Below are 26,052 nucleotides of genomic sequence, written 5' to 3' on the forward strand. Positions count from 1 at the left end.
ATGTGAGAGAACAAGTCAGGGTACTTTAAACCTTAAAAGGCCCTCTGAAGGCCCATTAAACAAGCTCAAATCAATATGTTTAAAAAAGAACAGTTTTCAGATGAGGCCAGGTGAGTTAAAGTGGATATCTTCTGCTAGTGTCTGGTAAGTAGGCAGGTGATGTTACTTACAGCAGGGTCCCTTGCGCAGCACCTTGATGCGTCGCTGCATGTTGCACTGGGCTTTCTCCAGCTCACACTCATTGGAGTAGGTGGACGAATCCGAGCCGCAAACCGGAGCCACCAAGGATGGACAGTCCACTCTCTTGCAAACACAAAACGCCTTGTTTGGGTCAGTCGGGTCACGCTCACACACAGCGCCGAAGCCGCACAGCATCCCTCTGCAGCCTGTAGGACAGGAAGCAAAAGGAGGAGTTGTTAGGGGGTGGATCTGATCTGCAAAGTGTTTCTGTCACAATTTCAAAATCACAGTTAGTCACAGTCAGTTACAGCTGCTCAAAAAACAGCGGTTCAATTAAACATTTGAATCATCCTGGTTTTCAGCACCATCATCATGCACACACTCTGACTAACTTGTTTTTTCCCTTAATCTTAAAGAGAAGATTTTGAAGAGGTGAGTGCAAACAAAGTTTAAGCTTTAACACCAGCCAGGCATGTCTGAACAGATTCATCTCAGTATGCGTCAGCCATCGGGGTCTTTGTGCAGAACTCCACACAGTTCAGGAACACAAATGCACCAGGGATTAAGTGTGATCCTTGCGTAAAGCAAACAGATGCTCTCCATTCATTCAGGGAGAATCTGTCCAGCCATGCAGAGCAGACACAGTGTGCTGCTGGGTGTGCTGAGGCTACTGCAGAATTTGGAAAAACTTCAATGATAAAAAAAATCTTAAAAAGTCAGCAACAACATTAAATTCAATGTACAGGCAGCAGGCAGATAAACAGTCCTTTGGACGGGTTGTTTTCATGCTCTGCAGAGGTTGCAGTCTTTGAAACATCAATGATCCACCTTCCAGGAAAAAAAAACACGGAGGGACGGCAACACAGACACATACCAAGGTTAGCCAAACACTTCAAGGCTACACAAGTCCAGCAACAACAACTTTTCAGGCTTTGATCCTGAACTTCCCACCGTCTCCTCAGCTTTGATCAAGTGTGAAACAGCAAACTGTAAACTTTGTCCGAGGCTGCTGAATGCGGAGAGCAAGCGGGGAGCGCCTGTGTGCGTATGTGCTCTTGTTGTGTGTACACAACATCGACTTAGAGAGTAATTGACCCGTGTTGTGGCAGCTACAGCTGCTGTGGCTCTGCGCCCACTTTGAGGGCTGTTTGGCAGCCAGCTGGCGTGACGTCCTTGCCTCAGCACCGACGGGGGGTGGGGGACGTTAAAAGAGATGCCAAGCTCTCACAGGTAGCCAACCTGATCGTAAATCAATGGACGAAAGCACATAAAAGTCCTCTCTAAAGAAGTCCTCTTAGTTGGAGGGGCGAACAAGTAGTGTCACTGCTGAGGATATGAATGCCACACACTCACTCTCACCCACACACACTCACACAGCTATTTCTTATCGCTGGCTCCCAGGCCAGGACTAAATGCAAGGCGGCATGTCCACTATGACTTGCTGGCAGGTAGCTTTTGCTGTAGCGGATGGACAGACAGACACCATACACACACACACACATAAACACACACACATACATGTACACACACTCATTGTGTGTAGCTTAGACAACTGGTCCAGCATCTGCCCAAGGCTTCTCATTCTGTCTCTCCCTTCACACCGATGCACGGTGTGTGAATGTGTGTGTGTGTGTGCGTGTGCATGTATGTCTGTGTGTGTAGAGTGACAGGCGAGGAGGCTGTTTTTGACTTGCCCACTGTTCCCTGTGGGAGAGCGCCTGACAGCTACCTGAGCTCACTCTCTTTTGTACCAGGGGGAAAAGAAGTGTGTGCGTGCTTGTGTGTGTGTGTGTGTGTATGTGTGTGCGTGACGCTATCCATGAATGCATCTGTATTCGTGACAGCGTGTGTGTGTCTGAGAGGTGTAGGCATTAGGTGTCACACACACACACACACACACACACACACACACTCCAACACAACCAGGTGCTAGCATGAAGGCCTTGTCATGACTGGCCCGCTGCTCTGCCATCACTTCACACCACGCACCATGTGTGCATGTGTGTGTGTGTGTGTCTGTGTGTTTGTGTTTGCGAGTGGCTCGGAGGCGAAGCCATGCGAGAAGAGTGACAAGAGGTGAAATTCAATCGAACTGTGTCAGATGTGTACAAGAGAGAGGGGGTGTCTGATAGTATGACAGAGGGAAAAAACCACAATGTGACCAAACTGTGATATCGCTCTGCTTTAAATGCATCAGCTGTGTTTCAATATGCAACACTGGTAACACAAGAACGACCAAGTGAGTCAGAAAGCAAATAATATTAATGTGTTAATTTAAACAAGTTAAAAAATGTGGATCAAATAAAACAAATATATTAAATTTGGAATGCACAGATTTAAATTATAACACCGATTCCACTCTAACTTGTCATGCTCTCTTCCCCCTCTTGACAAGAATATTAGAAATGTAAGCTGTATGAGTTATATGAATATAGTTAAAATTTTAATAGTGTGTGATGGGAATATGTAAGAAAGTTAAATACCTACATTGCTGACAGATTGAAGTAGAAAGAGACATTAGTTTGTGTGTTGTGAATATGTTGGAAGGTTCAGTATAGAAGTACCGCATTGGTCCGTCTATGAGACGACGCTGATTATTACACGACCCCCCTACAAGACTTTAAGACCACATTTGTTGTCATAAAGAAAACAATTTGATTTTACTTTTTAAATAAAAATCACGTTACATTTAGAAGATTAAATTGTTACATTTAAATTCAATAAAATACTTTTTAAAATTTTCAATAAATCATTAACCGAGCGAAGTGAAGTGAGGTCTGTTTATAGAGCAGTCCTGAAACAGCTGGATGACAGTTCTTTCATTCTGTTTTAGTAACGCACTCACACACTCTCCGGGAAGTCTCTGGGAAGAAGCTGCTTAAAGGACCACAGCGTTTTTTCCGGGCCGGGGAAGGGCAGGTTTGGTTTTGGGGGACCCCTAGGAGCTTAACCAAGCTAACCGCGGAGCTACGCAGCTCTACGGTGGCCCGTGATCTTTCTGGGCTCGCCATTTTCAGACATTACACTCTGTGACAAAAATGATCTTAAAATTGACATCATTACTCCGCCTCAGTTGTTGGTTAACTTGTCTTTTGAGCCATTTTGTTCCGGGCGACCACCTTGTCTCTCCATCGTTCATCTCCCTGGTTCTGCAGTTGTTAAGTGGCACCATTACTGTTGTGAACATATATTGGGCTTTACTAGTCTGCATATAAGACGGTCCCGCTTCTTCAGATGTCTTATATTCGGACCAATACGGTATATGTGTGTAAATTGGTTAACCGTTATGTTGAAGTGAGGATGGTGGGCTGTAGTTTGGATTGTCTTTCTCCGGAAAATGCAAAAATTGTTTCATGTAAAAATAATTCTAAAGGTTTTGTATGCTCTGTGAAAATGCCTCATTCAATAGAATAAAAAAACAGAAACTCAGATTACAAACACTGACAGTGAACACACCACCTACAGAGAACAAACATCATGAATGTCAGCAGTACTTTGTAACCAGATCTCTTCTGCGATGTTTTCCTATAAGAAAATCTCACTCTAGCCTGGAGCTCAGCTGACTGACAAAAGACTGACACCAGAGCTGAGAGTTCTGTCAAAGTGAAGGTATCAAGTGCGGGCTCTGGGCAGAGTGTACAAACTGCATACCTAATGTGCTGGGACTTCTTTCCTGCAAGAAATCCTCCTGATACTTGAGAAAAGATACGTTTGACACTCCAGATTTCTTAAGAACAGAAAAAACCCTTGGTAGTTAATATGAGCGGTGTTATCTACAATGGCTGAAACAAAGGCACACCACACAGACAGACACGGACAAAAACTTTAACAAATTCAAACAGCGCTAACCCTGGCCCACTTTGATTGACAGGTGATCTCTGGGAGTGCAGACCCAAGAACAGAAACAAAGAGGATGCGTTCGACATGACCGGGAGAAAGACAAAAGTCAAAACTTTACAAAGATAACAAATGAGATCAAATTTCTTCTTCTGGAAGCCAATTTAAACTTTTCCCACAGGTAGAGCACACAACCGTGGGGGAATGTATGCTACTCTTGCATGCTAAATGCCCTAAAATAAAATGAGACGAGCACATGTAGTGCTTCATTCACACTATAAGTGCAATGAAGTCATGTTTGCTAGCTTGTAGAGCTACAGCAGGAGACTCTGGCTCTTTGCGTCTGTAACAGAAGGTTTCCAGTGTAGGTAATGTTCATATGATTGAGTAAAGTTGGTGTTTCCTGGTTATTTAGCAAAATGTAGTGAAATGTAATGTTAAAACAGACAGACTGTTGATTAGCTAGGTAGCATAGTCATTATAGCTGTGTCTCTATTCAGGAGCTGCAGCCTTCAACGGAGGCGGCCTACGGAGGATGTGCCATTCATAGCCAGCGTAGACCGCTGAAGCCGAAATGTAATGAGACGGTCTGGTCTACGGAGGATTTCCTGTTTGCGTCACCAGCCATCACCAGACAACGCTCCTGTCGCCTAGCAACAGGTAGCGAGCATGATTAAGTGACATAACTTAACCTATTATTTTCAGGATAATTTGTTTCAAGGCCCTTTTCATTATTTTTTAAATGTATCTACAGCTATTCGATTGAGTTGAAACTAAAAACTTGTATTCCTCAACCACGTAAGACTGCCATCTTGTTTGAATTGGCGCACAATGAATCCTGGGATACATTGGGCCACAAAGGATGCACCTGATGGATCCTTCATGGCCTGGGAAAAGGATGACGCATTTGTCGGCCGCATCTGAAGTAGCCTTCGAATCGTGACAGCCTTCTAGGCGCCGCTATGACGCAATTCGAAGGCTGCAGCCATTGGATTGGGACAAAGCTTATGTGTTTGATGGAACAAGCTAGCAAACAGCTAGCTTGAATGCTAAGAACTTTACCTCTGACTCAGAACCTTTTTCTGTTAATTACTTGTCCTTTTGGTTTATTAGACAATAAATGACGTGTAAAATGAAGTCAGTATGTACACTAAGTTGAAACTTTGGAAACATAGGCTATATAATTCAACAACGCCCATTTTAGTCAACTATCCATTATTTCTTTTGCTAGTTGTACCTAATAAGGGCAACCATGTGTATGTCAAACTTTATGGTTTCAGTTTAAATGTATAAATATTTGGAATTCACAGAAATGTTACTTTTTACAGCTATTTTTTTGGGTAATAATTGTTTATGGCTTGTTTAGGGTTTCTAAGAGTCTTAGCCTCCTACATTTTTAACAATACTAATGAACCAATAAAGTTAAGGGATCTTGTATGGGGATTAGCTGTTATGGGACTTTACTGGTTCCCTAAGTGCTGAGGGTCCCGTTACCTTTATTTCAACTAAAGAAAGGCCTCCATTAGGGCGAAAATGAGTTTAAGTTTGGGTTTTTATTGTTATGACAGGTGTCTACATTTTGAAAAGACATTGAGGTGCGGTGCATATATTTATGCATACACTGTATACTAAGAAAGTTGACACACTTTGTTCTGAGGTTGGCACATTTCTCTCGGAGAACTTTTCCACAACCATAAGCAATAAAAAATCCTTTCAGTATGGCTCTAAATATATCCAAATTAAAGCCTTACCCTCATCTAATGCTGGAAGTCAGAAAATCTATACGATATTTCCAGACAACAGATGTGCTTGTAATGAGAACAACTGGGACTAATAAGAATGACCTTTGGAGATACTTCCCCTCACTTGATCAGTGAAAGTAGAGTGTATTTTAAATGTCTATTATGTGTGGGCAGCAGAACTGCTCAGCTGCTGTTTCCAAGCAGGAAAGAAGCTTCGGGGTTGGCTGCACTGACCTGGTCACATACTGTGCTCTCTATTGGCTCTCTCTGATAGGATGAAATGTTATACTACTACTTTGTTTTACTGTTTGGTTCAAGAAATACACCAACGGAAACATCACCCATCATTAAGACTTGTTAAAACACCTTTACGGGCACTTTGGCATCGTTCAGGAAAACAATTCTTAAGTGGCCGTAAAGGTGTACACTTAAACATCAGCCTCTTCCAGCATGAATTTAAGCTTTGCCATTTAATTCTTTGTGCAAATGTCTCGAGTGCCATAAGCATTTGTGTGTGTGTACAGGTGTGTCTGCATGCTTGCCTCTACATGTAAGTTAGTAAGGTAATCTCCAGCCCCGCAGCGTTAAAAGCTTCACCGCCAAGCCGTTTCTTTTCTTCCTATTGGAGGCTGAGGAAGAAAATCCCATTGGGGAGAAAAGACAGCATGTCCAGTTTGCGCTTGTCAAGGCGAACGTCGTGTCCAGGTAACACTTCATCCCATGTTTGGACGAATCATCCATTAAATAAGACACGGCACTGGAGCTTTAAGAATGCTCTCAATGCGTCAGTGGGTTATGAAAGGAGAGGGAGCGTGCTGTTGTGATTAAAGCCACTGAGAGAAAATGTCATGCTTTAAGAGTTGAAAGAAAGTCTGGCATAGTTCTGTAGTGGCAATTTTCCACCGATTCTATTGCCAGTTGTGATGCTTCAGACTTCAGTGTGAGACTAAGATGACACAGTTCATTTCTTTGGAGGATCAAAGCTCATGTTATTATGCAGTGAATGGATTCCTCTCTGAACATGCCGACCAAGTGGACTCAACACAGTTAGCATGGAGGAGGCCTCGCTCTCAAATCCAATCCCAGTTTTTAAATAGTATTTGATTCCATGCATGGTCGATGAAAAATACACATTTCATCATATAATTCTCTGTATTCACACGGCGGCCATTTTCCTCTGAGCTCAGGGTGGAAAGCTCAAAAGTTGTTCTAATGTTGGACTGCTGTGTTTATGGCTGCTAATCCGTTAAATGAAGGGAATGCGACACATCGTTATAATCTCACCACTTCTTCATTGATCAGCGACTAACAAGACAACTCAGAGTGAGAATCCAACTGCCTGCTGACTGGCTGCAGCATAGGTCATAAAGTCTGCCTCCTCATGTTAACAGATGGGACATGGGTCAAACTATAAGATAGTCAAATACATTTTTCTCACACATGGTTTCTGTCATTATAGTTAGTTCTTATGCTGATTTATGTCCAAGAGTGTGTTTCTGACAAGTTTAGTTTTATTAGTCATTTGATTCTGTAAAAAGGATGATCGACAGCTCTGTTGACCAATCCGGCTCCTGCAGCCGATCTGTTCCGTATTAGCAGAGTAGAGGAGGAACGGCGAGAGGAAACGTAGCTAAAACAATCACTACAGTCATGAAGTTTCCATATCTGTGAACGTTAACCTCAGACCAACACAAAGAAGCTGCTCGGCTGTTAAACACGCCGGCATGCTGGATCTCTGACGTTTTTTCCCCTGGAAATTTAAGTGTGTGTTCTGTTAGGGGAATAGGCTCAATGGCTCCACCCGCCGATCTCTACTGCACAGCTCTGGCTCCAAATTACGTCACCAGCGCAAGATGGCAGCGCCCGTCACGGGAGGTATTTTGGCATCAATTTTGTGTACAATGTGAGCAGATGGAGACGCGTCGTCCATCTATATGTACAGTCATTGGTCTCTGGCTAATGGGCTACCAAATATGTTGTTTTAACTCAAAATACGGCTCTATGTCCCTCTGTATTTTCACTATCTATTGTGCTTTCTGCTGCTTATCAATCAAGAAACCTTGAAATAATAACAATTTTTACATTCACAACTGTATTTAAATTTGCAACCTTGAATACAGCAGTACAACATGTTAACAGTATTTGAGCGCCCCACCCTGAGCTAGTAATCAGAATAAGATTGCTGCTTTTGAATATGGTTATTAATGTTTGCTTTCCAACACAGATCCATACAAACAAATTCAATTAACATTCCCCAAATCAGTAGTTTCTATTACTTGGAGAATGTTTCTCCCTGTGGAGAAAATGTCCCCCTAAGCCTGTTTGTGGTGATTTGCTCTATCAGTTTCATTGTTTTGCTGCCTTGTTGCATTTACCTCAAACAAAGTGAAAAGAGGAGAAATGGACTGTCGTGGCAAGCATGAGCGCGCTCAGAGCCAATAAGGCTTGACAGAATCGCCTCGACAAACTCAAAATGGCTACTTTAGGGAGGGAGCGGTATTCTCCTCGCTCCTCTATACCTGTCAGGTTTGTGAATTATTTCACAGCAGTCCGGTTTGTTTCAGCCGGAGAGGAAAGGAGACAAGAAGAGGGAAGAAAAGGAAGGGAAGGAAAGGTGTGCATGAATAATTAACAGTCCTGAACTTTACACGGATGACAAGAATAGCGGCTGAATTATCCAGGACAGCCGGGGCAGTGAAGCACAAATGGCAAATGTGTTGAATAACCCGTTCAGGTGGAGCCAATTGTCCTGCGATCAGATTAAATCGGCAAACCGTGGCTCCCTCATTGATTAATGACCTACTGACTGTCAGGAAATCAGGAAGCGGAAGTTGATGGAGAGAGATACGGCGCGGTGGCATCGCGGCGACATCGCATTAATGTTGAATGAGTCTAAATTCATTACGCTCGAGCACTCCTTGGGGAGATCTTCCACTTACTTCCTAATAAAGGGAGCCTTTCTTTTGAGCTGACGCTAAGTAATACAGATGTGCTCCTCTGCCAGCCGGCTTTAAACAGTCCTCTCCTCGTCTATCCCCCGCTCCTTCTCTCTATGAGAGGGCTTTAGCCTCTCTCTATCAGTGTAGCTGAGCCTGAAGACCTTCCTGGTGAGGGGACGGGTTGCTATGGCAACAGCCGGTGATGCAATCGGCACCGCGCAGCTGAACTCATCAGGTCGGTAGTGGAAACTTTGTGTCATGCACGCAGGTGGTTTATGTACATTTATATCATCACAGAGCGTTTTAGAAACACATATTTGGCTCGTGCTCGCTCTGCTTGTTTCTTTCTTCCATCACTCTGCCTTCATTAATGTTTTCAGAAATCTAATTCTCTCACCGCGGCCTTCGCTGCTCTGAGGTTAGTATGTTGTGTCACCGTGGAGAACAGTGATAGATCGTTGAGGCATTGATTACCGGTTGCAGAGAACTTCCTCACTTCCGTCGATGTGATTATTTACTGCAAAGACTCCATAAGTGATGTATGCCAGAAGAAACGCAGCGGTGGGCAGCAGTTATACCTGGTAAAGTATGTGAAGGGGAAAAGCAACCCTACAAGGCTCCCATCGATCTCTGGTTAGTTGTCCTCAGGGGACCAATGCAGTCAATTATTGATCTCACAGCAATCATACAACGCCCAGCGTGAAATAAAGCAAACACCTGCTCACAAAGGAGCACCCCACCTCACCAGCTCGATATGAGAAAATCACTTCTTTAAACCGGTTTAATAAAAGAAAAAGGGCGGAGGAGGGAAAGAATGGACGGCGTTTCAAAAGGATTTTCAGAAGAAAACTACTTTTCTCTTGTCCTGCTTCTTCTTTTTGTTCTTATCAGGCCGACAGCAGAATGAACAAATTGACGAAAACAAACTGCAAAGAGCCATTAGTTTATTTTCTCTGCTTGAGGATGGAGGGTTTGGAGTGTGCGAGTACGTCTTTGTGTGTAGGCTGGTACAGTATTTTCTCATTCCCTCGCATAAAGGGGGCAATCAATTTCTCTCTCTCTCTCCTCCCGCTCGTTGAATGTGAGCGCACACACTCGTGCGGCTGAGCGCCTGGGCCCTGACCTGGCTAACACACAGGATGAACTTATTTACCAGACGGCAGCTTCTCCTCGCCGCGCACTTTTCAGGAGCCCGCACGAGTCTGTGCTTTTCCGGAGAATGAGAGATATAGTTGGAGACAGACGGAGGGGGGAGGAGAGGGAAACAAACTTAGGAATAGGTTTTATTAAAAAAAAAAAAAAACTGTATGAGAGAAAGGAGTAGAGGCGAGGGAAGGTGGAAGAGAAATATGAGACGTGTTGGACAAAAATATCTACAATTCAATACAGAAAAGGTGGAAGAAAATCCTCACCAGCTGCAAATACTCTGAAGGCATAATTGAGGCAGAATCAATTTCCTCCTGGTTCTGAAAGCAACAAATCTGCACCAATTTTGTGTGTCTGGCTTCAAAAATATCCTTATTAGTGTGTCGATTGTCCTTATCTACATCTGTGTCCAAATCAATAGGTCATAGGTGAAATATACGGCGTCACAGCTTATTAGAGAAGATCTGCTGCTCTAAAACTAATCCATCCGCCTGTAGAGCCTTATATTACCAGCTCCTACTGTTGCTACTGCTCTGAGATTTAGTCATTGCTATTTTTAGCCTGCCTCGTCTCTGGTTTCTTCCTTAATTTTAATGAAGTCCCCATTGCATTGAGTGTTAAAAAAATACAGAAACTACAGCGAGCACAAAGAAATATTTGTTCTGCAGGTTTATTTTTCAGTTTGGTTGTAAGTATGCGAGCAGTTTCACACCCACAGACAATAACTGAGGTGAAATAGTTAAAGCTGTTACAGTGTGGTGAGAGACCGTCCTCCCAAGGAGAACAACAGCATCAGTTGTTTCAGCGAGTTCCCCAAAACAGCATATTTTTAAAGTCAACACAGTCGCTGTTTTACTCAGAACTTGTTACCAACCAAAGTCAGCGTGACCACCATCAAAGCCTAGCCATCACCATGTGCTTATTACTGCAACCATTACAACGAAGGTCAGCCTAACCTTAACAAAGAGCTCATTTACACCCAAAACATCATCTTTCACCAAATCTAACAAGGTTGTTTTTGTGCCTAAACCTAAGTTGAGCTTAAAAGATGCATTTATTATTTGCAAGATCACAGACAGGGTACATGAGTTGTTCTAGAGGGACTTTTTGTCGTTGACCAGGGATCAGTGTGACTTCTTTAAAGTTGTAATCTGGAAGATCTCAGATTCGTTCTCTTTGGCAATAAATGGCAATACATGGTTATAGTGGGAGCCACTTCCCAGATATCCAGACAGTGTTGCATGTGTGACGTCCACGGTTGGCTCCAGCTGTAACTCTTGATTTTTCTCGTTGACGGTCGCTTCCCCTTTTAGACTGTTTGCTTCATCTGTGCGTCCAATTTGTTTCATTTTCTTTGGATTTTCACTTATTGTTGAAGTTGTATCTGTAGTCATCCATCTTTTCTTTGTTTGTTCAGCCATAGTAGATTACTGTTTACTCACAACACTTGCAGAGAGCGGAAAAGCAGCCGCTTAGCTCCGCCTACCCTCTCTGGCAGACCAACCACTGCTGGCTGATGGAAAACGCGTCACTAACTGGGCGCTGCTTGTGATTTTTTCTCTCTCCTCTCGTCAGTGGGCCATAGGCTCAATCACCATTGTGTTACCTCATTGGGTGATAGATAGCGACTTAATAGACATTAATTTGCATGACAATCAGAAGGCCATCCGTACTATTCTGTTCTTGTTTTTGTACTAATGTTGGCGTAAAAAAGAAAGTTTGATTGACTATTGGCGTAATAAAAGTTTTATTTTAAGCAAAAAATGACTTTTCGTTGGAGTAAAACAGCCTCCTTCTCTCTGCACTGGCTCTATCAACTTCATGTGTAACAACATTACCTCTGTATTTCATTTTATATTTATTTTTTGGAATTCGTAGCATAGAGCAAATGCATTTTTCACACCTACTTGGGCGTGAGAAGTTATTCCAAACCCTGGAGCGGTTTTCCCTTTTTGTTCACTCTGTTTGGCCATATGAGAACACAGTGATTGCCAAAGCAATTACACTGAGACCTTGTTGAGAGAGGTTTCAAAATATGTTTCAAACCAAGCCGAGAGCTGTGTATGGTGCGAGAGCGTGATCAGCCTGCAACCCAACTCTAATACGGAGTTTTCACGATGGATAACACACCCTGTGATTTATTGGTGATCTGCTGACACCTGTTAATTTAGCCGGGGAAATAGTGTTCTGCACCAACAAGAATCAGATCAATAAAGGTGAAGGTTCAATTTAAGTTCTGCACCAACTTCTAATTACTTATCTCCTCATTAAGACAACAGCAAATACACGGTGAGTATAACGTGACATTCATCACCACCGAATGGGAAGACACATCCTTCAGAATGATCAGTCTCACTCACCCTTATCTCTCTTATTCACGCTATCTTTGAGGTCTCTGAAAATAGCAGGTGCTGCGTCTTCATAAATCAGGCCTGAAGTATGACAGCTCCTGACAGCTTCGAACATCTGCCTAATCACGCTTGTTATGGGAGAAAAATACATGACGGGTATATGAGGAAAAACACTCGTTATTTGCCTTGTGCAGGCGGGGACTCGAACAGCCGGGTGACGATGGGAACTAAACTTAGCTTTATTAATATGATACATTTATTGCATTATATATTGCCTTTCTTGTACGTCGATCAATAAAATGATTTACACTAATGCCAACATTCAAACAAATTCATAGACTGATGGCAGAGGCTACCATCAACCATCAAATTCATACACATTCTCACACACTGTTGGATTTGGGGTTCAGCACCTTGCCAAACGACACTACGACATGGGGACAGGTGGAGCTGGGGATGGAACTGTGCATGTTTCAGTTCCTGGGCGACCATCTTAAACAGTCCCTCTGAGCCACAACTGCCCCAATAATGTATTAACGAATTCGATGGGGAGGTAAATGAAGAGGTCCATTAAACCTGCATTGTATTTAATGGCCAGCACGGGGCTACTCCATCCATCAATCCATCCATTATCTATATCACTCATCCTGTTCAGGGTCGCGGCCAGCTGGAGCCTATCCTTGCTGTCATTGGGCGAGAGGTAGGGTACACCCTGGACTGGTCGCCAGTCAATCACAGGGTGATCAAAAACCTACTGATAACTCAATGGAAGCTATAATCAATAAATATGATTCCATAGCGAAGTGAAGAAACGTATGTAGACCAAACTGTTGCCATTTATTGGTCCTGCCTTGGAGAGATGAATTCAGTGTGGAAAGCAAGGTGCTCCAGTTAACTGCAAACCCCCTCTAGCTTTAATTGTGCTTCGCTCAACCCGAATCACTAAGAAATGCAATAATTAACCTCCTCCGTTCTGGTGCCTTCCTCTCCTTAACGAGTCACATGGCAAATGGAACCAATCCATGTGTTTGCAATGACCGAACTTTTCAGCCTCACAGCGTTCCCCTGTCTCTCCGGGCTTTCCTCCACCCAATCTTATCAATAATGGAGGCATTGGTGACAGAGCCCTATTCTGTCACCTCACATCTCCTCCACACTCTCAGCTGCAGACAGCCAGAGATGCTCCTCCACAACAGATTACTGCTGGTCTGCAATATACATGAAGAAAAGCAGCCGGGCTGCCTGCACGCTCCTGAATTCATTTATTCAGCTAAGCCAGTGTTATGAGGAGACGAGTCCTCCTTTGTTCACGTCTCTGAGCTCATCGTCGGGTTTACCGCCACCTCCCAGAGACATGCAATGGACTCGTTATGCAAGGTTTTCATATTGCACACACATACGCGCACGCACACACACACACACACACACACACACACACACACAAACGGTGGTATTTTTATTCCTGCTAATTGCAAGTAGGCATTGTGTGGGAGTGTGAGGGACGATTCACTTTCTCCCAAAGAGACGCACATGCTGACGCAAATAATCACACACACAGACATCACAGCAAACTGCCAAAAGCTAACGTCATCTCCGCTTCTCTACGCCTGTCTTCTCCTCTCTTGTTCACACACTCGACTCTCTCTCCTTCTCTCCATCTCTCATCATCAAGTGTTTCATCAGCGTTGCATTTCCTCCAACTTCATACATTACAAAAGAAAGTTGTGAGTTGTTGGAGGAGGAGTAGGAGGAGTGGAGGGTGAAACTTGCCTCTCTGTCACTGTAACCACAGCATGGGGTTTCAGACACATTTTCTCTGCTTCATTTCCACTACAAACCACTCCAGTCAGCTCGAGAGAACAGCAAAAACTGTGCAGAAACAACAACTTTGCTCAGAAAAAGGCTCTCTCCTCTCTTATCCCAAACCCTATATCCATTTAGAACAGCGATAGGAACCTTTTGCAGAGGTCATCAGAAAAAATGGGGTTAGCTTTAGCAACTTTTTAACGATTTATAAGATCAAAAGTTGTTTACCCTCCGGGATGTGCCCCCTACAAGATGTAAAATCTATGTCTCTGATTTATGATACAACCAAACACCAAAATAACAGCTTCATACTGTTGAGGGTGCCGTTCCCAGCTGAATGTGGTGTAATTATGTGATACTGCAAACACTTCACAAGAGTTCTTTATCAGCTGTTGCCTTAGTTTGGTCTCTCGGTCTCAATCAAAAAGTCTGAAGGAATTTAGACTTAAACCACTAATCAATACTTAAAACAAGGTGCAGCCCAGTATCTTAAGGATTTGTGGTCACCTTGAACAGATTTACGTCCAATGCCAGTTAGTAGTTTGCCCTCTATGGAGTGAGCTTAAATTAACAATCTTTTTCATTTAAATAAATGTCCGTTAAGTCACTATCAGTCACTGAATGAGGTAACACAATGGTGATTGAGCCTATGGCCCGCTGATGAAATATACTGCAGTATATCGTATGTTTATAGACCTGCTGGTTTATAGACTAAGCATTGTAAGGAAACAAAAAGTGTCTATCGCTCCGATTCTGGGCATTTATTTTGACTGATCATGTCTTCTGTCTAACAATAGCAGCTTTCGGAGATGGACTGTGTTATCTGAGAAACATCACTCGACAAACCAAAGCCTTTCGAAATGTATTTAAAGCCCCCCTCCAGTGAAAATCCAGTGTTTAACCTTGTAAACATCTCCATGTGGTGTTCTTCATGTGCTACAAGACATATCAGGGACAACATAAGCAGTCACCTCCATGGCTGGGCCTGTCTGCTTTTAAACTGCAGTGTACCAAGGACAGGCTGAACAACACGTTTTCAGATTGCAGGTTTGAGACATCACAAACCTAAGAAGCCAATCCCGTTAACGGACGGGGTGATGCTATGCGTATCATTATGTGTAACCTATGGCAACCACTTAGGCGATGTGCGAGCCAGCTGTAACCGTCATCGTGATTTTTGCAAACTCACTACTGACGCTAACGTTACGACTACTAATTGCTACACTTCAAGCTAGCTATGTTTGTTGTTAGTTTTTAGTTGAGCATTTTATACGTCTTAAAACATGACGTCTTTAATAAAAACATGGTATGGGTTTAAAGGTAGGCAATGTGCTGGGTTGTAAGAGTTAAAGAACTGTTGAGTCTTCTGCATTCATGTGTTCTGGGGAATGATGGGATTTGAAAATGATTGATTTCAGCTTCAGGAGGAGGATGCAACTTGCAGGCCTGTTGTTTTTCCCATTTCTATCGTTTGTAGATTATAAGGAAAATACATGTTTAGTTTCCAATTAACAACATCCCAGCACTAAGTTATGTTGTGATGACACTTTCACACGATGCAGCAAACACACAGAACATACAGTAACAGAACAGTTTGTCTTCCTACTAGACACTGAAGTGTTGTTGCGCTGCTATATATAAGCTCAAATTACTGGCTGAGTGCTAGTTGAGTGCTTGGCAATAGATGGTTTGTAGATGTGACCACTTCAAGTCACTTCTTTGAATCGTCGAATCACTCCGCCAGCTATTCCCACAATGTCGCTGGTCGCTCTCGCCACCAGCAGTTTCCCTTAAAGCAAAGAGCTGGAGAGGAAACTGGGCCTCCATGCTGGCTCTGACTATGAAGAGGAGAGGGTGCTGGTTTATTTATTTTTTTTCCAAGGATTCTGGAGGGAGCCCAAGTCAGTGGCAGATGGCTGCGGGATGAGACTCAGAGACAACCTGGGGAGAGCTTGGAAGGCGAGCCAGGAAGCGGCAGCTCTCAAGTGCTGAGCTGGTCCACTCTGGATAAAAGGGAGACGGCCTCCTCCATATGCTCCCCATCGCTGTGCCTAATCACGACCAAGTGCCCATGGACTCATTGCCATTGTCACCGGAGGGAATTCAGGATAGTTGGAGAATAATTTAGCAAATCTGCCCGCCAAGGCGAGTTGAAAAAGGAGATTTAAAAGTAGGAAAAGGAGCCAAGTATCCTCATGCCAGTCGGTGTAAGTGCCACCATATGGAGGACGTGAAAATAAGACGAGGGGATCCTTCTTGATGTCTCCATTTGGAGGTGACGTGGAGATCCAGCAGGTAAAGGGCATTATCTTCCCCCAAAGCTTATAGATTAATATTGATGTTCCGGGCTGAGAAGCTCCTTCAGGAAATATCGAGCGCTGAGCTTCTCCCCATCATCAGGAGTAAATGAAAGCGGCTCCTGGAGGGAGACGCCGGGGCCAGCTGAGCTGCTGGTGCCCCCGTTCTGCACCGGTCCACAATGAACCCCATGGGCCTCCGCTTAGCTGCTCAGGGGGGTAACTACACTCCAGTTGCTCTCCTTTCCAGACAGACCACTACATCTTCCCCCTCCCCTTCTCCTTTCCCCTCCCCCTCTCTGATCAATAGCCCTGACCCGACAATCGATACGGCCACATATCACTTCATTTTCTTTCTCCTCCCTCTTTCTTTCAGTGGCATCCCTCCCAACCAACCAGACGTACAATAAAAAGGTGGAGCAGAGCAGTGTCACTGTAAAAAGTGACCTCCTCCTCCTCCTCCTCCTCTCTCTCTGCCTCCTCCTCGGTCCTGTGCAACAGTCCGCAGAGAGAGCAAAGAGGCAAATAGAGCCTATTAGGAGGTATTTCATAGCAGCCGTGCTCATTTTAAACCCTGTCACCATCACTGTCCCGCACGCACACACACACACTCCTTCACTTTTATTACAGCCTCCCTCTGTTAATAGCCCCAAAAGGTGAATGTAGCATATGATTGTGTTATTTTCAGAAAATCAAAGTGCCTATCCATCAAGTTGAACTTTTCTCTGAGGTGCCTCGCAGGCCATAAGCTCACATACTATACGCACACACGCACGCCTAGCAGTGGATGAGTAAATGATAGTGAGGGAGAAAAAGTGCCAGCCATAGATTTAAAGTCACAGGCGGCGTCCATGCACTGCAGGTTTTAGCGTTAGTATTATAGCAGCGCGGCCCCCCCGCCAGCCGCCGCTGTGGAATTAATTGCCGGTGACGCGACAGCAGCACAAAAAGAGCCACGCTTTTGCGCTTTTCATTACCGTGTCGGGAGGCTTTCTGTGTGGCTTTGTAATATTTTCTCAGGGAGAGGGAGGGGAAGGAGAAGGAGGAGGAGGAGGAGGAGGAGGAGGAGGAGGAGGAGGAGGAGGAGTGTGGAGGATAAGTAATACAGAGCTGACTGGAAGAGTGTTTAGCTCCTCTCTGTTCATTTGTCTTCATTTCCTCTCTTTGGAACGCTTAGCCCATCCTGACCCACACGGCTGAGCCTCCTCTGTATAACAGCTGTGCACGCGGACACACAAGTGGCTGCACGCATGTACACACACATTCGCACGTACAGTATGCAGATATGGCACATATGGGTGAAGACTCACAATCAGAACCAGGCAGTTGCGTCATATAGTGTGAACCACTATGAGGCTGTTGATGTATGCCAGTGAAATGTGAGACAACACACACACACACACACACACACACACACACATCTCAGAGATGCTCCAGGGCCCGGCAGGGAATGTATAAAAAGGTTTGGCAGGCTGTAAATCAGGCTTTGGGTTGACAGAATGTAGTAGAATGATAATGGTGTTATTGCATTATACCCCATATTTTAGTCTTAAGAAAGTGAGCCCTGTATTTCATATAGAGCTGCATTCACTGTCAGTTGTAAAATACAAAGAAAAGTGAGGAGATAATGTTAGCTTTCTAAATTCAGATCAAACATTTGTCAGGTTTTATATTTAGAAATAAGGTCTGTGTTTCTCACTAGTGTCACATAAGAGCTGTTCTCTAATGTGGAGACGCAGACAAAGACTTTAGGGACGTCTTAGTTATCCAGAATCCCACAAAAGGACTTTATAGGCTTAACTAGAAGCCTGATGTACAGTATGTGGAGTCACGGTTACTGCTGCAAAAGTTTTAAATTCCTGTTTTAAGCTGCTTTTATAAAGCAACATTTTACACAACCATACTTTGCTATTAAAACTTATATTTGCTATAAGAACGAGCTGGAAGACATTCAGCCAAGATTATAGATACAAGAATAATCAAGTAATAATCTAATCTAATAAAGATTTTCATGTAAATAAATGTCTATTAAGTCTCTATCTATCGCCGAATGAGGTAACACAATGGTGATTGAGCCTATGGCCCACTGATGAAAGCCTTTGCATTTGCAGTATTACAGACTGGGTGTCTGTGGCGACTTTCGTGGTAAAAATCACAAGCAGCGCCCAGTTAGTGACGCGTTTTCCATCAGCCAGCAGTGGTTGGTCTGCCAGAGAGGGAAGGCGGAGCTAAGCGGTTGCTTTTCCTGTCTCTGCGAGTGTTGTGGGTAAACAGTAATCTACTATGGCTGAACAAACAAAGAAAAGATCGATCGAACTCTCGAAAAAGGAAAGCGACCGTCAGCGAGGAAAATCAAGCGCTACAACCGGAGCCAACCGTGAACGTCAAACATGCAACACTGTCTGGATATCTGGGAAGTGTGCTCCCGCAATTACTGTTTATCGCCACAGGTGTCGCTAAAGAGAACGAAACTGAAATCTTCGAGATTATCAATAAGAAAGAATGCATGAGAGATATCATGTTTCAGGAGGATGGAAAAGTAGGAGCTTAAACCCACCATGAGGAGTTTTAGCTGGTTATTAAACAGACTGAAATGAACACAGATGCCTTTATATAACCTACAAAAGCAAAAGAGACCATCAGGAGGAAGATTGATTATTCTATTTAGTTATTTGTAATGCCTGTCTCCGCTGCCATTGGGAGATTTACAGTGTGCAGAAGTGCCTTTGTTTACAGCGAGTCGCACATTTTTTTTATAAGGAAACACTTCTGATGCAGGTAAAAGATCGGCAAAGAAACAAGATGCATCACTTTGTCCACAGGGCTTAAGTTAATTATTGTTTAACTTTAAATCACAAAGGGTTTCAGTTAAAGGTCAAGTCTATAGGATTATAATGTATCTTACAATAAGCCACAGAAACATGATGCACTTCTTCAGACAATACAACTGGAACTGGATTATACAGCTCAGTGTTCTTGCACACCTCTTCAGAGTTTATAGCTTCCCTTGTTGTTTATTAACCACACTTTCATTCACCCAGCAAGACGATTTCTGCATTTTCTGTGTAGCATAGAAAATTGGTAATAAACAGAGCCAACCAGGCCCAACAGCACAATGAGATTTGCCCGGGGTAACAGGGCAACTGTTATTCTCGCGCCCTGCACGCATTCATATCGTTCCTTCCATGAGCTCCCTCATGTTTCTGAATGTGGCTCTGCATGCCCGTGGATGTGCTTCTCAAATTACACCACATTCCTCTGTCAATATGCTGCATATTTCCTCCATAATAAGACATGTGTTTACACACCCTACCCCTACTTGCACACACAAACATGCTTTCACTGGCTGCAGACAACTGCGACGGTTGGACACTCAAATTGAGGCTGATTCAAGAAGACATGTTTGTTTCTCTCAAGGTGGAGGGGTGTTTCTGCTATCATTGCATATATGGGCATTATAAATTAGCTTTGAGTATAAAAAATGGGCTTGAATGTGAGCTGGAGAAGGAAAAGGACAGGGAACAATACAGGACATTTCCTGCACCGTGGCACCGTCTCCTCCTTTGTCTATCTAGACCCTCACTGCATTGTCCCTTCCAGCTTCGTGTCTTAACTACGATCTAAACATCAACAGCACATTAGAATAAACACCAATCCATTACCAGAAGCTTCATTATGTACATTTACATTTCTATTCACGTTCTTCAGTATGGGCAGACAAAGAGAGCAGACAGTGCTCTTTAATGAAGCTCTCTCTGAGGTGTCGTAACACTGACTGGAGGAGACTCTGCCTAATGATATCATTAAAGACATACTGGTATTGGACATGCAGGTGTATATGTGTGTGTGCAGCTGTCTAGTTTCCCACTTCTTGTAGTAATGCAATAAGATCCAGCGTGTGGTCTTAAACAGCCTGGTTAGGCCTGTTTGTGCCCTTTTATTGATTGATGCCTCTAGTTGTACTCGGTTCCTCCTCTGGGACGTCAGAGGCCGAGCTGAGCGACCCCACTGCAGCCCTGCAGCTGGGAAAGATTCAGTGTCGGTTCAAGGACGTTTCAGCCGAGCAGATGTTTGCTGAGACGCTGGGACGGCTGCTGGTGGAGTAAGGGGGCTTCTGCTAGCCTCATAAAGCATTAGTGCTTGTACTTGAGCAAACAGTCATTAATGTAAGTGGATCTAATATGATCTGGGTGATAAATGTGAAAGGTCTGAGAGCTGACCTGAAGACGAGCTGTTTAATGTGCACTGTACAAGGTTAAATCTGAGACTCTGTCATTTGATAACTACTAATACTAATGTGTGTGAAGCTGATGTTCAGTGGTTATGGATAGGAAATCATATCTTCATACAATAGTTTACATGGTATCTGAAATGGTAAATGGACTGTACTTATGTAGCACTTTTCTAGTCTTCCGACCACTCAAAGCCATTTTACGCTACACATCACATTAACCCATTCACACACACATTAACACACTAATGGCAGAGAGCTACGTGCCAATCTCCAGTCAGGGTCTATGCATTCTGCCTTTGGGAGCAATTTGGGGTTCAGTGTCTTGCCCAAGGACACGTCGACATGTGACTGTGGCGGTCAGGGATCGAACCCCCAACATTCCGATTCCGAGACAACCGACTCTACCGCTGAGCCACAGCCGCCCGATGGTCTTGTAGAAGTTATGCACAAATATCTGTGTGTAATTCTACACACGATGGGGATAATCTACATTATCATTTGTTATCATCCATTATTACTCCATTATTGTTCTATTGCTTCTATTTCAAGGCGTCCTTTAGCGTCAGTTTTAGATCTGCCACTTCAAGGGCCCGATCAGACAGAAAGCTTTTTGCAGGCTGTAAAACGCAGCACTGCCTTTTTTTGCTGAAGCCTACGTTTAAAAAAGAGCAGCTTGCTGCGCCTTTTCTTTCTACTGTTGTTAAGGCAACCACCGAGTCATTAGCGGTTAGCTGTTAGTGCCTAGCCGTTATATTGTAAACTATATTGTACTATATTATAAGCAAAGCTCCATGGTGGAAAGCATGAAATTATATAAAGATAATTATACAAAAAAAAAGCCCACTTGATAACCCTGTTGACGTGCTGGCCTCTCTGCCCATCTAACTACAAGTTTGAGTCGTCGGGCCATGATGAGCCATGTGTTGTCAGTACCTTGCAGGACGAAGCCTGGGTCTGCTGAAGGTGGCAATGCTGGTTGGGTTGCGGTGACCATTAAGGGTCATGTGGTTGGTGAAAATTATCGGGGGTTGAGGGCACAAGGGGAGCGGTTTCTTCACTGATGGCTTATTCTTATCATTAGGGCAAATAAATCAGCGTTGAGTTTTAGTGGAACAAAACCTCTGCTGGGTGAAAGTCAGTCATTGTTTCGGCCGACACCTCGTGAAACAAAAAGGATTCAGTTGAGTTGCAGCTGCTTTACTTCGGCTTCAGCATTGTTGCTTCTAACCTGTACAACGTTTTATTTTTGTGACTCTTGCATTTATTTCTCACTAAATCGAACTCAGAAGCTGTTAATTCAGTGGACTATTTTTTTTACCCAGCAATTGTCTGCGTGCAAAATGTGTGTTTCCGCACAGAATACTAAAATCTGATTGTTGCCAAGCCTTCTTTAGTCGTATTGCATTTGCTCAGTGTAGCCTGAGGGGAGCTTTACAAATCACTAACACCAGTAATTGGTGGTGTTCTGGGACGAATCATCAACTCTGAGAAAAATCTCCCTAATGTTCCAAGATTGACTGGCAGTGTGAAATATTGACAGGAAGATACATCGGCTGGATTTGAGCAAATGTATATACAAGCACTCATGCACATCAGGCGTCTCTGCTTATATATGCACATTTATACAGGTCTGCTTCTTTTCTATTACATGCCTCCACCTTTCTATCCAACACACACACCCTGTTTCTCCCCCTCACACCCTGCCTTCCCTCTCTGTCTCCAGCACAGGTTGGAGTGGCTGTATGAGCGTTCATGTGGGAAGCATCTTCATCATGCACAGACAGATGGCAATTGGCTCTATGACTGACCAATAGCTGGTTGATTTAAGCAGTCGGGTGTGTGTGAGTGCGTGTGCGAGCGTGTGAGACGCTAACAAAAGCTTGTGGCAGGTAAATACAAGCGTGCGTACACACAAACATACACGATCTGACTTGGCAGTTAGCACCTAACATAATTAATAGCCGCCACCGTGTTCCCCTTTGCAAGCCGACAGTTTCCTGTGACAGCGAGAGAGAGAGAGAGAGAGAGAGGAGGCTGGAGTGTGCTACACCTCGCTGCTGCTGCTGTGTTAATGTTCTGCACCCTGGAAATTAACAGTGACACAGGGCAAGTCGGTGAGTGTGTGTGTGTGTGTGTGTGTGTCTGTAAGTGTGTGTTGTTTTGTTTCAGTTAGTGGTGCTGTTGCTGGTACAATGACCTTATTTCAGCCCGTATGGACGAACTGTACTGCAGCCGAGGCAGTGAAGTATTGTTAAATCAATTGAAGGGACCACAGACAACAATGTACACAACTTCATTTACACGTCACACATCCTCACAGCAGTTAACTTGTGAATCGATTATTGAATTATTCAGCTCAGGGGCGTTTTGTTTGGGAATTATTGAAATTATCCTGTTCAGGGTCGCTGGCGGGCTGGAGCCTATCCCAGCTGTCATTGGGCGAGAGGCGGGGTTACACCTGGACTGACACATACAGACAGACAACATTTCACACTCGCATCCAAGCCTACAGGCAATTTTGGAGTCACCCATGAACCTAACAAGCATGTCTTTGGACTGTGGGAGGAAGCCGGAGTATCCGGAGGGAACCCCACGCATGCAAACTGAACATGAACCTCTTTGTCCAAAGCTGGATTCAAATCTTCTAGCTTTGAGGCGACAGCGCCGTGCCACTGCGCAGCCCAGACCAGACAATGAATTTTGAAATTGAAAAATTCAGAGGTTAATTAATGATGGAAATTATCATTAGTGGCCAACCACTGTGTCTTTGCAGACTCATTCCTAGGCTGTCAAATACCAACGCTTAATCACACCCCTTGCTGTTTCAGACTGACTATTATACAGCAGCGAAGAGCACCTGCGTCAGTGACGGGAGGAGGTCAGACAGGTGAAACATGGAGGCTAATATTTATGTCTGAAAAGTCAATGTTAACTTTTATTTTAACACAGAATATGGTCTTTTTTAGTAAGTAATAATCTTGAAGATTTTCATTTAAATAAACGTCTGTTAAGTCATTATCTATTGAATGAGTAACACAATGGTGACTGCGCCTGTGGCCCACTGATGAAAGCCTTTGCATTTGCAGTATTACAGACTGGGTGTCTGTGAAATAATCACAAGCGTTTTCCATCCCCCAGCAGTGGTTGGCAGAGTGGGTAGGCGGAGTTAACCGGCTGCTTTTCCGGTCTCTGCAAGTGTTGCGAATAAAGTTCGCCGAATCGCCATCGGTGCCGCCAAAGACAACGACACTGAGATCTTCGAGTTTTGCTGCCTAAACCTCATCAAACTGATCATTTCACGACATAAGCCCTGTGCTAGAGGGGCTAACAAGAAGGACAAGAACGCAAACACTAAAGGTATCTTGTGTGTTGGGTCCTGACTGATTGTTAATGACTTGGAAATTACAACAGCTTATGCCTTGAAAAACACATCAACCATTTTCTTCTTAGGTTTCTGTCAGTGAAATAAACAAACTGTAAAGAAGATGTATCACTAACAGTGCACAGTAAAGATGAAACATTGAGAAAGTGGACAATCTCCAGCTAACAACGCTGTTTAAAGCTCATGCTAATTGGAAATGGATGAAAGGAAACTATAAAGCATGACTAGTTTGAAGCGTTTACAGTGTGTGCAGTATGAGCGGGAAAGGAGAGGTAATTAAAGACTGCAGCCAAGTTTATATTAAACATAAATCAGGACGTCTGAGGGGGAAACATATTGAAACCTGTAAATATCAGCTGTTCCTTTAACAGTTGATCAACAGAGCGTCTTCCAATCACATCAATGACAATCTGTACGTTCAATCTGTCGCAGCAGGAGGGTCACTTTGCTCCTCAGCTCGGCCTGTTTTTCCTCTGTGCGGAAACACACAGAAAATGCAGGCTGCTTTAAATTCACTACAAATATGTGATTTAGGAGAGCGATCCGACACTTCAGGAGAGCCAACTTTACTGCCTTTGCTGTAAAGTTTGAATTAGGCTAAAAGCAGAGCTGGAAGAAATTAAGTCGGCAACAGTGGGGCGACTTTTACGGGCGGCTGTATTCATCCAACAAAATGTTCAATCCAATGAACTGCTCCAGCAGAACAGAGAGAGCGCCAGAGTGGATCCAGATCCCGACTGAACAGAGCGCACGCAGGCTAAACAAAGTGCTGGAGTCAGTTTGCGATGGAGCTTTAGATGTCAGGTAAATTGAGGTCGCTCCAACTGGCGAGCTCACACTTTGTTGGAGAAGTGGGTGGAAGTCATTCAGGTACACTTACCCTCTGGAATTAGCTGTCAGCAGCGACTGTAAGCTTTGAGTGTGTAGAGGAAAACTTTCTGGTATGAAACTGTGGGCAGAGATGGAAATCACGCTACTGCGTCGACTTTCCTGCCCTGATTTATGCAACACAGGTACGCTTTCCAGTGGGATTTCAAAATAGAAGCGCAATCAGAAAAGGTGGCACTCTTAACTCGTATTCCAAGCACTGGAGTTCTTCAAAGCAGCTTAGGAACTCTCATAAAACACACACACACACACTTATTGAATGCCAAGCTGACTCGTGTTACACCCCACTGCTTTGCCCTGGGGCAAGATGGAAAGCGGGAAAGCGATGTTTGCTTCCATGTCCAGTTGAGGCTCGACTGCTGCGTGTGTTTTTATGTGCGAGTGAATGTGTGTGAGTGCTCTGAGACAATGCAAGGCTGGTGTGTGTGTGTGTGTTAATGGTCTGTGCAGCCAACAGAACAGAGTGAAAACCTACCACTGATCCATCCTCTCTAGGATACACAAACACATGTGTGTGAGTGTGAAACAACAAGTGAGCGCCTGCAGGTGTGTGCTCCCTGTTTTCTGGGCAAGTTCAATGATGTGTATATTTCATCTGAGACCACCGTGTGTGTGTGTGTGTGTGTGTGTGTGTGTGTGTGTGTGTGCGTGAGGTCTGGTTTTAACAGACAGGCATGACAGAAGACATCGGATGAGCTATAAAAGGAACAAAGCAGCAAAAATAACCTCTTTGGAATAACAGCTTTTAATACGACTCCATCGGCGTGCTACGCGTCACTTTCTTTGTCAACAAGTGCGCAAAATAAAAATGTAAATGTGTGAACACAAATGCAACATTACGGCAACAAAACGTGGCATTCACAGACACTGCTTTCCCTTCCCTTTTCCTTCTGTCTCTTTTCACTCCGGAGCTTATCTATCACGCGGTACACCAACCAATTTATATGGAAAACACTTTTAATGTGCGCCGACAAACACATCGCCTGCAAATGAGACAGTCTTTTAATACATATGGCAGCCATGTTTCATATATTAAAGGCTTTTTGGCTGAGTGATTCAGCATCTCCAAATGTTAACCACATATGGAAATACAGATAAATGCTCCTCTTTGTCTCCGCAGTCTCCGGCTTGTTCTGCAACTGATTTCTCTTTCTACCTTTGGGAACAGAGTGGGAAGCGGGAAAGTGAGGTAGGTATTCATTTCTGAATCATCGTCGACTCGACTGCATGATTTGTTTCCCCCCGGAGGG

At 43.9% G+C, this 26,052-nt stretch overlaps 1 protein-coding gene across 2 annotated transcripts in view; it reads right to left on the reverse strand.

Moving 5' to 3' along the window:
• Positions 1 to 26,052, reverse strand: part of agrn (agrin) — a 206,628-nt gene that overhangs the window by 143,062 nt on the left and 37,514 nt on the right. For both annotated transcript variants that reach the window (XM_069659364.1, XM_069659363.1), the window contains exon 3: positions 171 to 386. In XM_069659364.1, coding sequence (XP_069515465.1) covers positions 171 to 386 — 216 coding nt within the window. The remainder of the gene's footprint in view (positions 1 to 170; positions 387 to 26,052) is intronic.

This window comes from Semicossyphus pulcher, unplaced genomic scaffold (genome assembly GCF_022749685.1).
Source record: "Semicossyphus pulcher isolate SPU_LCO1_2020_fin unplaced genomic scaffold, fSemPul1.0.p SCAF_13, whole genome shotgun sequence".
NCBI classification, from domain to species: domain Eukaryota; kingdom Metazoa; phylum Chordata; class Actinopteri; order Labriformes; family Labridae; genus Semicossyphus; species Semicossyphus pulcher.